The 13,179-nt window shown below is 48.3% G+C and overlaps 1 protein-coding gene and 1 long non-coding RNA gene across 3 annotated transcripts in view; one reads left to right on the plus strand and one right to left on the minus strand.

Moving 5' to 3' along the window:
* Positions 1-2,838, minus strand: part of Ptprm (protein tyrosine phosphatase, receptor type, M) — a 687,644-nt gene extending 684,806 nt beyond the window's left edge. The window contains exon 1 of one of the 2 annotated variants that reach the window (NM_001357625.1): positions 2,304-2,838. In NM_001357625.1, the coding sequence (NP_001344554.1) occupies positions 2,304-2,376 (73 nt within the window). In that variant the 5' untranslated portion in view covers positions 2,377-2,838. The remainder of the gene's footprint in view (positions 1-2,303) is intronic. The other variant, NM_008984.2, reaches the window with a different exon arrangement.
* Positions 2,839-7,168: 4,330 nt separating this feature from the next.
* On the plus strand, positions 7,169-8,253 carry Gm36152. Its single transcript, XR_385718.2, has 3 exons — positions 7,169-7,234; positions 7,593-7,693; positions 8,125-8,253. It is a non-coding gene; the product is annotated as a predicted gene, 36152 (long non-coding RNA).
* Positions 8,254-13,179: the final 4,926 nt, after the last annotated feature.

Raw genomic sequence — 13,179 nt, forward strand, 5'->3', positions numbered from 1 at the left:
AATTAAGTGTTATATGGGAAGATGGGGCAGGGGAGGGCTCAGCCCTGGAAGGGCTTACAGTAGGATGTTTCACTGTATTCCTGAACCAGTGTACAACAGCCAGATACTGCAGAATTGTATGAAAGGGAGATGCTGGTGCCACAGCATCAGAATTAATCTTCTCAACGTGCACATAATGAACCGTACAACCCTCAACCTCCCAGAGCAGAAAGTGCCCAGCCTCTGTTTTCCAAAAGCCAGCCTGAGGGAGGGGGCCATGGGAGGTCCAGCAACAAGTCTGAGTTTTGCAAACAGGAACCTTGGCAACTTCAAAGTTTTACATTTTCAACATCTCCCAACAATCGTTTTTACACAGCCTTTCATTTCCCTTCTCCCCGCTAACATACAAGGATAATTCTAGATTTCCAAATAGAAAAGGAAAGGTGTTTCCATCCATACCAAAACACAAATAGAAATGACTTTCCCCCACCCCACCCCCCCACCCCCCGCAGCAAGAGGAAAATAAGGGTAAATGTTAGCTAAAGTTTGTTTTGCTAGTTAAAAGGATCCTTTAAGGATCTTTAAGAAGAATACCACTGAACCATACAAATACTTTTGCCCACCTCCTTAGACACGATTTAAGACTCTGCCACAATGACACTTGACACAGCTTAAATTTAAACAAACCCCATCTAAGAGACTTAGGCATGCTAACAGAGAGAAAACATCACCTAGGCCTTCAAACTTGGCTTTTAATACCGAGTTACGGGGCTTCCAAAGTGACACACGTTTACTTTATTATTTACTAATAAGAATACAGCCAAAATCTGTATCCACTTTTTATCAGACAGCTGTGAGTGCCTGCATCAACACCTCATCTGCAGTGAGATGGCCACACTGTTAGGGAGAAAGTAAGTAAGCTAGAGGAAGCGCGTTTCTCTACCGAAGTTGTCAGTTTGGGTTTCGTTCAACACATTGCACAGCTGAGTAGCAGCTCCTCTCCCTCTCTACCACCAACTATGCGCAAGGGTCTTGCTGCTCAGCACCAAGCCTGATGTAACCTATGTGCCTATTCCGTGCCTATGAATACAAAGGACTAGCATCCCAGGATGCCCAGAAAGGCAAACCTGATGCTTCCACTGGCCAGAGGTCTATGTGGCTTTAATGTCTGTAAATGGTACTCCTTACTTTCATGAAAGTTCCTTTCACCAATATTCTTTTTTAAAACAAATTTATTCAGCCTTCCCGAAAACACATAAAACCCCATTTTGCAATTCTTGTTCAAGGTTAAATGCGGCCCTTTTTATTAAAAGAGAAAGGTAACACTCCACTGCCACCATTGTGTGTGGACATTCGTGAAACTAATAAACACGAGGCAGTGTGCGCGTGTTGTCAGCGTTTGCCAAGCATCCACGTGCGTCCTCCTGGGACAGAAGATACCAGAAGCCCTGCTACTCTGTGCCACCCACCTTCGGTTTTGCTCCTGACCCCTGACTCTGGTCCAGATCCCTCTGTCTACACCAAGAGCTCCTCAAGGCTCGCGAAGCCTGGGTGAGCACAGCCTCCGGTTGGCTTGATGCACACAGCCAGTACGTGCCCCCTCCTTTCAGCTAGGACCCCCGCGCAGCTGAGCTGGGTTAGCAAGTTGTCCGGACCCGGGCTGCACACCTTTAGGGAGGCCGAGGATGGAATCTGGGCGCTCAGCCACAGTGGCGAGGGCTTGGGGAGCAGCAGATTCCTCTAGGATCTCAGAAACCTCCCGCGGTGCAGAAAGGGAACGCTGGCACAGCGAAGCCGCGCCACAGAGGGGACCCGCTGAGGTCGCCCACCGCGCCGGGCAGGGGGCGGCAGGGATGTCAAGTTTGGGGTGGTCGCCAGCTACACCTCTAGGTTTGACGCTCGCCGCAAGCTCAGCTGAGCACTGGCAGTCCACCGCGGCTGCCTCCAGGGTCGAGAGGCCCGCTCAGCGCCTACTCCCGGCGGCTACAGCTGGGAACTTTAGGCAAAGTTTTCTGCCCTTCCTGCCCAGGCCGCCCAAGAACACTGAGCCCCCATGCACAAGTCCAGGCCCTGAGGGTACAGGGGCCGAGATGGAGGTCCCTGTTTCTGCGCCCGTGCTTGTCCTGCGGGCTCCTGCGTGTACTGTACGGGCTCCGTGGCTCCACAGCTGTTTTCCTCCGGCCATCCGCCAGCCCGGCTCACCCGCTACGCGATGCCGGGTCTTCCCTGCCCCTGCCCGGCCCTGAAGCTCGCCTCGGACTTCTCCCACCCGGGTGTCGCCTACGTCCCAGGCGCCCCGGGAACGGTAGTGGTGTCTCGCTTACCTGAAAATGTTTCTCCGGCCGCAGTTAGCAAAAGTCCAGCTAAAGTCACCAGGCAAGTCCCAAGTGTCCTCATGGTGCTGAGTACGCGCCGGGCCGCCTCGGGGCGGCGGCGGCCGGTAGCCTCGGGAAGCCAAGGGAGACCCGAGCCTAAGCTGCAGGCTGCCAGGGTAGACGCGACAGCAGCGAAACACCAGACCCCAAAGTGACAACAGTTGCACAAGTCCGAAGTCCCGCGGCTCCCGGGCGTGGGGACGGCGTCCTGGATCCTCCTGCCCTCCCGCTGGCCCCCGCTTAGAGTCTGGCGCCACGGGGAGAGAGAGCGGAGGGCGCGCCCGCGGAGCCCAAATCCTCGCTGGGATCCGGTGATGAGCCCGCCTAAGCGCTACCCCTAATCGGGACCGAGCCGCCCGCGGCGCCGTGGCCGTGGCCGTGGCTGTGATCGCGCGCTTGTAGCCCGCCGCCTCTCCCACAGCCCCAGCCACCTCCGGCAGTGGCGCGCCGATGGCCGAGCCCGCGCAGGCTGCGCGCGGGGCTCCTGCTCCGCGACTGACTGGCGATGCCCCGCAGGCCGGCTGGAAGGAGCCCACGTCACGGCCGGGCCGGAGCCGCCGCGGCCCGCTAGAGGGCGCGAGCGCCCGTGTCCCCGGCCCCGGGCCAGCTCGGCCTGCGCGGCGCCTGCGGGCTCTGTGGGGCGGCCACCAGCAAGATGCGGGCGGGACCCGGCGGGCAGGAGCAACCTCCCGGGGCGCCACCCTCGACCCTAGCTCGCCTCCGCAGCGCCTCGGGTTTCCCACGCTGGCCTCGGGGACAGGGACCGCGCCCCAGCCAGAAGTTTGTCCCGGGTCACGGACGGCGAGTAGTTGGAGCGCGCCAGGCACGGGGCGGTAGTGTCCCGGGCGGTGGCGGTGGCGGCTGGCTTGCGAGCGCCGACCAGGAAGAAGCCAGAGCCGCCAGCGCCCAGGGCCGCTTGATCTGCTGCTTTCAAGGGACACACAAGCCTCTGTGCCCGAGCCCCGCGCCTGAGAAGCAGGATGCGCTTCTGCCGCTCCACTGCGTGGTGTCGCCGCCAGTGCGGCCCGGAGCTAGGAAGACAGCAGTTGCATGGAACCATGGATTGGGCAGAACCGAGGATTTCTGCAGCTGGTGCAAATGGAGAGTGTCTTGAAACATTTTAATTTGCCGTTTGGGGTCTGAGACGACTATTTTATTAAGTGAACACAAACGCTATTAATGATTAAATTAAAACTCAAATTCAAGATTTTATTTCATTTTATTTTATTTTATTTTATTTTATTTTATTTTTAAAAGCCGTTCTTCATCTTGCTCAGAGTACAGCCATTAGGGCACCTGTAGGTTATTTACCAAGCTAACTGCGGGCCATGCTGGTTAAACTAAGATCCCAATTTGTGTTGTGATACATGCAAGTAGGTTAGTGCTCAACAAGAGCTCTTACATTGCTTTCCCTGGGGGACCTTTACACTGTCTTTGGCTGCTTAGTGGTGCTTTAAAGACCAAAGAAATAAGTGACTCTCCCACTCCTCTGGTTTAAGGCTCTCTGGTGGCCCCAGAACCGGCCAAAGATGACGTTTGCGATCATCTCCCAGGACATATGTGACCCAGTACTTTTATGTCTTCCAGACCAAACACAAGACCAGCTTGTTTTCAGGCAGGAGTCCTCATGAGGCCTTCCATTCATAAATCTCAGTGTTAACCATTCACTTGCCACTATCCTATGCCGCCACTAGCCTTTATCTGAAAACGAGCCTGCTGGGCTTCTCCTGAACTTGGAAGGGAATTTTTGAAGTCTCATACTTAATTCAAAAGGATCAACAAGTGACAGAGGTTTAATCCGCCACTTGATTTTCTTGATGAAATTATACCTTATAAGATAATTGAGATTTGCTTTTTAAAAGCGAACGGTGACAGACACACCCCCCACCCCATTTTGATGCTTGTGGGTGCATCCGTAAAAAAGGTAAAAACCAACTGCGCTCTCATTGCTTTCCCGTAACATCTTTATGTTGGATGAAGAGATTGATATCATGTAAAACTCCATTCCTCACATGCGTCAATTCTTAATTATGTGTCAATTCTTTCTTTAATTAATAATTAATATTTTTTTTTACATTCCAATTGCTGCCCTCCCCCTCCCCAACAATACAATTACTGCAAACCACAGAGGAGGCATTGTGCTAACTGCTGAAGGCTGTTTTGGGCTGGTGGCTCCTTGAGAAACAGACCCTGGGCTAGGGTGACTTTGACTTGAGGTGATTCCCAAGAAGGAGAGAAAAGAGACTAGGGACAGAATGAGGACAGTGTCTGGTGTACTTGAGAACAGGATGTCAACTCAGCCCCCCTGGATTTAGGTATCTAACTGCTGTCACCACAGTCTACCCTAGTTCTCCACAGAAAGCATTTCTTCCCTCAGGACTTAAAACCTCCTGGGGGCTCTGTGAGTTTCAGCTGTCCCTCTGTTCTTACAGGTGACAGTTCTGAGCTAACTGCACTATTTCCAGTCCATGCTTTAAAGAATGACGGGGGTTTGGTTGTGGCACCCTCTGATTCCTGGGAGCCCTGTTTATTTACTGCCTCAAAGCCACCTTTGGTCTAAATAAAAAGAAAGCAGGGCCTTCCCATGGGGTTGTCCCTGCAGGAGCCTTCCCAGGGAACTTGTCTTTGACTTGTGTTTTCATCTGTAGAGAATTCTCTGTTCAGTCTAACCACTCTCCGGTCACTCCTGCCTCTCTGGGGACAAAGGTGACATTTGCAGAATGGTTGGCCAGAGTGAGGAGTGCTGTCAGGCCAGTTTCTAAGACGAGTGGGTTCTGGGAGAATAAAATCAAAAGCCCAGTCAGTGTCTGGGTTACCAGAGGTTGATCAGGCTGGCAAAGGTGTCTTCTTAATACAGCTTGAAAAAGAACCAACCAGCAATAGGAAGCTTCTTTTTCTTTTTCTTTTTCTTTTTCTTTTTCTTTTTCTTTTTCTTTTTCTTTTTCTTTTTCTTTTTCTTTTTCTTTTTCTTTTTCTTTTTCTTTTTCTTCTTCTTCTTCTTCTTCTTCTTCTTCTTCTTCTTCTTCTTCTTCTTCTTCTTCTTTTTCTTTCTTTTTCTTTCTTTTTCTTTTCCTTTTCTTTTCCTCCTCTTCCTCTTCCTCTCCCCCTCCTCTCTCTCTCTCTCTCTCTCTATCTATCTATCTATATATATATATATATATATACACACACACACACACACACACACACTCATGCACACATTAATAGGGCTTGAACTCAGGGCTTTGAGTATGCTCTGCACATGCATATATAGCATTGTGACACTCGGGCCCTCCAAGGCCCAGGCAGGAAAGGAGACCACTTCTCTTGGTAGATTAGTGGGTAGGGCCGCTGCTGAGATGTGCAGGGACACTACTGTGGACCACAATGATTCCGATGCTAATTTTGCTTCACATCTGTAAAAGTCAAAATGTCAATGGAAACTAATCTGACCATAGCCTGGGTATTCCCCCCCCCCCCCATACTCTGAGTGTTAGGTACACTGACTGGAGGTTAACCACAGGCAGACGGTTTCTAAGACATGCCAATTACCCCAGAGGGATGGCTCTGTTTTTCCAGTCACTTCCATGTGATCCAAAGGAAAATAAATTCCCATTGTTTTTATGGGTTTTTCTTTTCTTCGTTCAGCCTTCCTGAAATAGTAAGTTCCCATTTTTACACACTTGTTTGGATCCTGAAAATATAGATGGAGATTGAAAATGCATACTGTATAGGTTACATAACAATATGTTCCCTTGAACGAAGTATGTCAAGGAAGGTGGGAGGAGGTAGCTCTGAATTTGAAACTTGTACCTTGTCGTTTGGTCTACAGTACTTTGTGTTCTTGGCCGGTCCCATGTGCACACCCACCCAGAAGCTATCTCGCATCCTTGAATAGAAAACACACACACACACACACACACACACACACACACACACACACACACAAGTTATTTTTAAAATGCCTTGGCTGCCTCAATGACTGGGCGCTCCTAATACTTCCCCTGCTACCCCATGCCCAGTCAGGAGGCTATGTCCCCCAAAACTTCCATGGCTTGTTGGCTTTATCTCACCCACTACCGTGTCCCCTTCTCCTCTCCAAGTCCCCCATTCTCTCTCAACTACCTGCTCAACTCTTAATGTTCCACCCTGGTGCTCAGCCATTGGCCACTGGCATCTCTCTTGATAGACCAAACGCCAATTGCAGGTAAGGATCTTCACATAGACCCCCAATCACAGCATCAGAACCACCCTCTAAAGAAACTCACTGTATCAGGTTTAAACAACAACAACAACAGCAACATGCCTGGCTTGCACAGTGGCATTCTACCAGAAAACCTGGTGTGGACTCTGAGACAGTGAGCAAACATGGTTCATTATTATAATGGTCACGGGGCCGGGGGGGGGGGGGGAGCTTTAGGCAACAGTGTATCTTAAACCCTAGCTCCTAGATCCCATCTCTTCTTCGCCTCTGGGACTGTGTGAGCCCAGGAGTGGCAGAGAAGGGAATTGACCATGTGACATGCAAGCTCTTGGACTCATACACACTTAGCATATGCAACGTCTTCCACTTGACTCAGCTGTGGGCTGTTTGATTCTTAGATGCATTGCTGGGGATCAAAGACTCCCCTATGCTTGGCAGATGCTGTACCTCCAGGCTTTACTCCCAAGTTCTATCTTCAGGTGTGAGGAGAGCAAGCGGATTGCCTCACCCAATGTGTACCGCATTCCACAGCCACAGGCTCCTTAGGAATGCGGTCTTGCTCCATTTTCTGCAGCCACAACCCCCACAGATCAGGCGGTTGCAAAGCAAGTCCATAGCAGCTCTTGTTTCTGAGGAACAAGGTCACGGGTCGTACCTAGTGATGACCTGCTTGCTGGCAAGAGGCAGAGAAGGAGAGGTATGCAGATGTCTTCTCCCACCATTCCTTCCTATAAGGGATGTAGGTCTGTGGGCAACACCCTAGCAACACCCTGGGGTCATCTCCACCACTGAAAACCAGGTCAGCAGCATTCAACCACAGGGATGACCCTGTGGTCCGTCTCTTAACCTAGTTATGTGGCAACGTCCCCTTCTACAAACAGGACAGTACGTTTCTACCCTCTTTCACTCTCCTAATAGAGATTAAACTCTTCAAAGTGAGCAACCTCAGGCAGAGGTTACGAATATGAACAACCCATATTCAGCCCACCGTGAATGAGTCTGAGTGGAACCAAAGAGGACGAAATGGAGTAAGAAAGGTGTCGTTGGCTTTTCAGGGGGCAAGAGGAAACCAGCTCACCTCAGCATTCTCCATGGAAGGCCTGCTGGCACCTGAACATGAGGACCTCTTCTCCGTGGGTGGTCACATCCTGCCAAGGTCAGAGCCTGCCATTGACAAAAGACAAGGCCCATCCAGGTGGAGTCCCAAAGCCACCGTTTCCAAGTGTTCAAATACCCAGGTAGAATCACCAGCCACGCCAAGGGTTTTTATCTCTATGCTTTGCCCATAAGGTACCCTCAGAGTACAAATAAACATCCCACCATGCTTGCCTGGCATGGGGGTGGTGGATTACAGACTCTTTGTTGACCTCCACATCATTAGACTTTGATAGTGCTGGGTAAGGCATTCTCTGTTTAAGCACAACTTTCTGGAAAATGAATACAAAAGTACTGATTTCAGAGCTGATAATTAAGTGAGATACAAAGAGCCTAGGCTAATTCCAGGTACTTTGCCTCTAGTGATCTGTATGGAGCTTAACATGCAGGCATTAAACCAAGATCCTCCCTGGTTTCACTTCCCCTCTTAAGGTATGGCTGCTCTTTTGCTCAATCCTCGCCAACGATGGGGTCAGACATGAGGCAGAGCCAGGGGAAGTATCATACCCGGAGGCCTCCAGAACTGTGAGATCAATAACCTCTTTTCATGATAAAGTATCCCATCACAGGTACGTTGTTATAGCAATACAAAATAACCTACGATAGGATCTTCTGTTTAATTTTGTTTTTTTTTCCAGATGGGACTGGAGGCTGCCATTTGCAAAGAGGAAAAAAAAATTTTTTTAATCTAACATATATGTTATTTTTTTTTCTGGTGTCAACTTTCATCTTCTTACAGTTTTAGGTAAAATGGTTGAGTACATTGATAGGTTCTAAGAATGCCCTGCATAATCATAAACATCTATAACAAGTGGACTCTAGAAAGTAATCTCCATATTTTAGAAAATGTGATTTTTTTTTTTTACATCTATGTTTGAACCTGTGTTCCTGGGGATGATAGTGACCATCTAGATAGTCACCAGCCCCATCTGGTATCCCATTTCCTTCCATGAATATCTGTATAGAAGGTGCTCAAAGGTTCCTGGTGACCCTGTTTAAGTGCAGACAGGACACCACACTGAAGAGTCCCCTGTGGAGCCAGGCCTTCTGCTGCTACATCCTGAACTACAGGAAACAACCACCCATGCCCTCCTGTGCCTTTGGTGCAGGTAGGACAAGAATCAAGGCTTCACTGTCATGACTGAACAGTAGCGGCGGCCACACAACACAGAAGCGGCGACCACCTGCCCACATTCAGCCAGCTGTGGGTTTCAAGAATTGCTCATCATGTCTGGGAAGAGTAGAAAGGATGCTGTGTGGAGACTTGATCTCCATCCCCAGATCTCACTTCCTTTGTTCCTGGCCCCAGAAGTCCCAGAAGAGAATGCTTTCTGCAAACTTTTCGGGGAGCTGGGAAGTTTTTGAGAGATCTGCTGTCTCTGCTCAGCTCCTGAAGTGTGAAATGACATTTCACTGTTTGAATCCCAGTCAGTTCAAAGGCTTATGCAGCAGCTCACCCAGGGGCAGCCACTCTCCACGTGGGGGTTCATTAAAGGAGAGAGTATCTGCCTTTGTGTTCCTCTCTTTGCCTGGAGGCTTTGAACCAGCTTGTTTTAGATTAGCGCCTGTGCCTTTGCATGACACAATTGTTTTTTTCTCAGAACACAGTTTGGAGGTTAGTCAGATTATCCAGGACTCAGGGCTGGAAACTGTGGTCCTCTACCGAGTTCCCCTGGAATCTTATTTCCTTTTTGTTTCACTTTCTTTAAAAAAAAAAAAACCTTTGAAGTCGATAGGTATGTTCCTTAGAGCTCAGCTTGACTAATACTATTAAGGAACGCCATGCTAACAATGTCATTCCTACTTCAGATTAAATTATCTCAATAATGTGTCCTGGGTCCTGTGATCTGTAATAAGGCTGGCTTTTTCGGGAGATGGGAAAAGTAGTTCAGGGGGAAACATCAAAGGAAAGATCATCTGTACTTTCTCTTCATCTTGGATGTTTTTAAGTGTCCCAATGTTGCAGTCTAACGACAGACAGTTCCATTAAGAGGAGACACCCAAGCCTATCCCTGTATAGATTTGTTCCTATGCATATGCATGTGTTCTGGTTTGTTGGGAGGGGGCACCTGTGACAGGTGTGCATGGAAGCTGGATGACAGCCTCTGGTTTCCTCCCACCTCTTCTGTGTCGGGCTCTCTCATTGGCCGGGAGCTCATATATTAGGCTATTCTGGATAGCTATTGATCCCCGAGATCCTCCTCCTGTTCTGCCTCCCCAGTTTGGGGATGACATGCCCATGACATCACGCCTGCCCTTCTAGGTGAGTGCTGGGGTCAGACTCAGGTCCCCATATCTGCAAGGCAAAAGCTTTATCCACTGATCCATCTCCCCAGCCCCATATATTTTTAAGATACTGTTCACTAAATTTTTCCTATGGGCACAGCGCTATGCTACAGCATTAAAACCGAAGGTTATGGTACCCTTTTAAAGATGAGGTAGCTGGGGCTTTAAAAGCTAAAAGAGTGATGTCATCAAGATAAGTTGATGCAATGAGGTCTCAGGTGTCTCTCACCCAGCAGTATTTGGCAGAGTGAGAGGGCTTAAGGGTCGATACTCTTAGTCCTAGGGTCCTTTGCTTAACCACATGGCCTCTTTTCATATTGTAAATTCTTCACCAAGTTCTCCAAGTTGCCACTCTCTGGCCCCCACCCCCATGTGCCAACCTTGTTTTTTACAATGATCTCAATGCTTACACCTGTAAAGGTGATCATTTGCTCAATACAGTACCGATCCAACACGGGCTGGCCACGGTAATCAGGCAGGTATCTGGAGAACATAGACAGCTAATTTTGTTGAAAGAATGAAGTGGTGATTTTAGAAGATACAGTGGCGTAGGTGTGGGTGCTCCCATCCTGATGGGCTGGGGGAGGTGGGCCTTATTCCAACATGTCCACGTGACATTAATTCCTTTCAAAGATAATGACTTAATTCCAGAGTGGTGGCACGTGGCACAATTCCTGGCACTTGGGAGGCCAAGGCAGGTGGATCTGGAGTTCAAGGTCATCCTAGGACACAGAGTGTCTCAAAAACATAATAAGTAGTGGAGACGTCTTCAAGGCAAAAGGCTACCCCTTCTCTGTGTCCCCTTCCAGAACGCTTCATGGTACTCGCTAATTGATAAAATGAAGGGGCAAAGATAAAAATAAGAGAATCAGAGAAAAAAACTCCCAGTCCCAAGACTACCCATATTTTTCAGAGTGAGCCTCTTAGCTCAGGCGGATGGGAAGCTCTAACAGCTTCTGCCCTGTCTGTGTTGCTGTGGAGGTTCCTTGGGCGAAAGCAGAGCCACCCAAGACCCCAGAGGACAGCCAAGACAAATTCAGAATTTAACTTTAAGAAAGAATGATTTGCGCTTCCATCATGACCTGTAATCGGCCACATCCTCACAGCCAATCTAATCTGATGGCTTGAAATCTTGAGTCAATTTACAGGATTCGGTTTCTCTCCTTACTTGTAAGTGGGCACTGATTTTTTTTTTTCCTTCAGTTTCTTTTTGAGACAATCCCTTGTGTAAATCCGACTAGTTTGAAATTCATTTTTTAATATTTATTTATTTATAGCCCAGGATGACTTTGAATTCAAAATTCTCCTGCCTCAGCCTTCCGAGTGCTAGGGTATGTACCACCATGTTCCTCAGCTCTTTACCTGGGCTAAAAAAATACAAACTGACCGAGTCCTGAAAACCAGGTTCTTATATCTGCCAGTATTAATTACTTCTCTGTTGGTGTGATAGAACACCATGACCAGAAACAATTAGGGGAGAAACGAGAATTTTGGGGTTTACGGTTCCTTAGGGAGAGCCCATCCTGCTACAGAAGGCGCCGTAACAGGCGGAGAATGCACAGCGGCAGACATAGGTGGGATGGCTGTTAGCATACAGCAAATGGAAAGTGAACAGGAAGTGGTTGGCAAAGCTATCAAACTGCAAAGCCGACCCACAGTGACGTACTTCCTCCAGCAAGGCTCCACCTCCTTTTTTTTCTTTTCCATTTTTTATTAGGTATTTAGCTCATTTACATTTCCAATGCTATACCAAAAGTCCCCCATAGCCACCCACCCCCACTCCCCTACCCACCCACTCCCCCTTTTTGGCCCTGGCGAAGGCTCCACTTCCTAAAGATTGTATAACATCCTCAAATCGCCCCAACAACTAGGGACCGAGATTCCAAACACGTACGCTTGGCTTGTGGAGGACATTTCTCATTCAAACCACCGCACACTCTAACCTGGCCATTTTTTTTTTTTTTTTTTTTTTTTTTTTTTTTTTTTTTTTTTTTTTGGCCAAGTGACCCAAACATCTAATCAGCAGCCGGAACTGAGTCTAGCGCTGGTAGTCTACCTGGTCTCTGGGTGTCCCAAGGGCTCTAGGTGGCCTCCTGACCTCGGGATAAAGGAGCTCTGTATTAGTTACTTCTCTTATTTCTGTGGCCAACCACCTGGTAAGTAGAGACCTCAGGAAGAAACTGTTTATCTGGGGTCAGATTTCTGGTTGCTCAGCCCATGGTGGCAGGGAAGCTATTTGACCTCTTCTTAGCTAGATGGGGAGCAGAGATCGTGGAAATGCCAGTGTTCTAGGGGATTTCTCCTTTTCCCTTTTAATTCGATGCCAGACCCCAGCCCATGGGATGTTGTTGCCCACATGCAGGGTGGGTGGCTTCTCCCATCTCCCACCTCTGCTACTCAGTTAATCATCTCTGGAAACACCCACACAGACTCAGTCAAGCTGTGTTTCTGCTAATCCCTTAACCAGCTATCAGTCAAACTGCTTGATCATCAAAATTACCAGCCACAAAGCTCCCGGAACCACTTAGGTTAAATGGTTTATCAATATTACAGTGTGGCTGAACGACGACTTGAGAATCAAAGGCATTCCAAGTCAAAGGGTAGATCCTATAAACTCAGCTACCTAAAAGACTCTGGTATGAAGTTGAACTACACAAGTTCAAACTAAAAGTCTGCTTGGGCAATGGAGTGTGTTCAAGGCAAGCATGGTTAACTTAATATGAACATCTCAAAATTTTTAAGATTTAAAAAGAAAAGTAAAAAGTGGGTAGGCTTGGTGGTCCCTTATCTGGCATATGCAAGTCCCCAGGTTCAGTCCTTTGAAAAGAAATAGTATAGATAAACATGATATACATCAAACACTTTCCATGTAGGTTAAGTACCCTTTATCTAAAGTGCTTGGAACCAAAAATATTTAGATTTCTGTTTTTTTTCCAATTTGGGAATGTTTGCATATACTTTAGCAGCTGAGTATAGCTGTTCTGAAAACCAAGCCAGTGTTTCTAAGCCAACATGCCAGCACACAGGAAATCTCACATTTTGGAGCATTTCTGACTTAAGGATTTTGGATGAGGGATATACCACTCAGACTGTGAAATTCCAGACAGGCAAGTTTGAGTCTTCTAAGTAGTACTGTACTCACCCTGGCAGGAGGAGAGGTATTGTGAAGACAGACTTGCATTTCTCCATTGATCAGCAGAC

Source organism: Mus musculus, chromosome 17, assembly GCF_000001635.26.
Source record: "Mus musculus strain C57BL/6J chromosome 17, GRCm38.p6 C57BL/6J".
In the NCBI taxonomy this organism is placed as follows: Eukaryota; Metazoa; Chordata; class Mammalia; order Rodentia; family Muridae; genus Mus; species Mus musculus.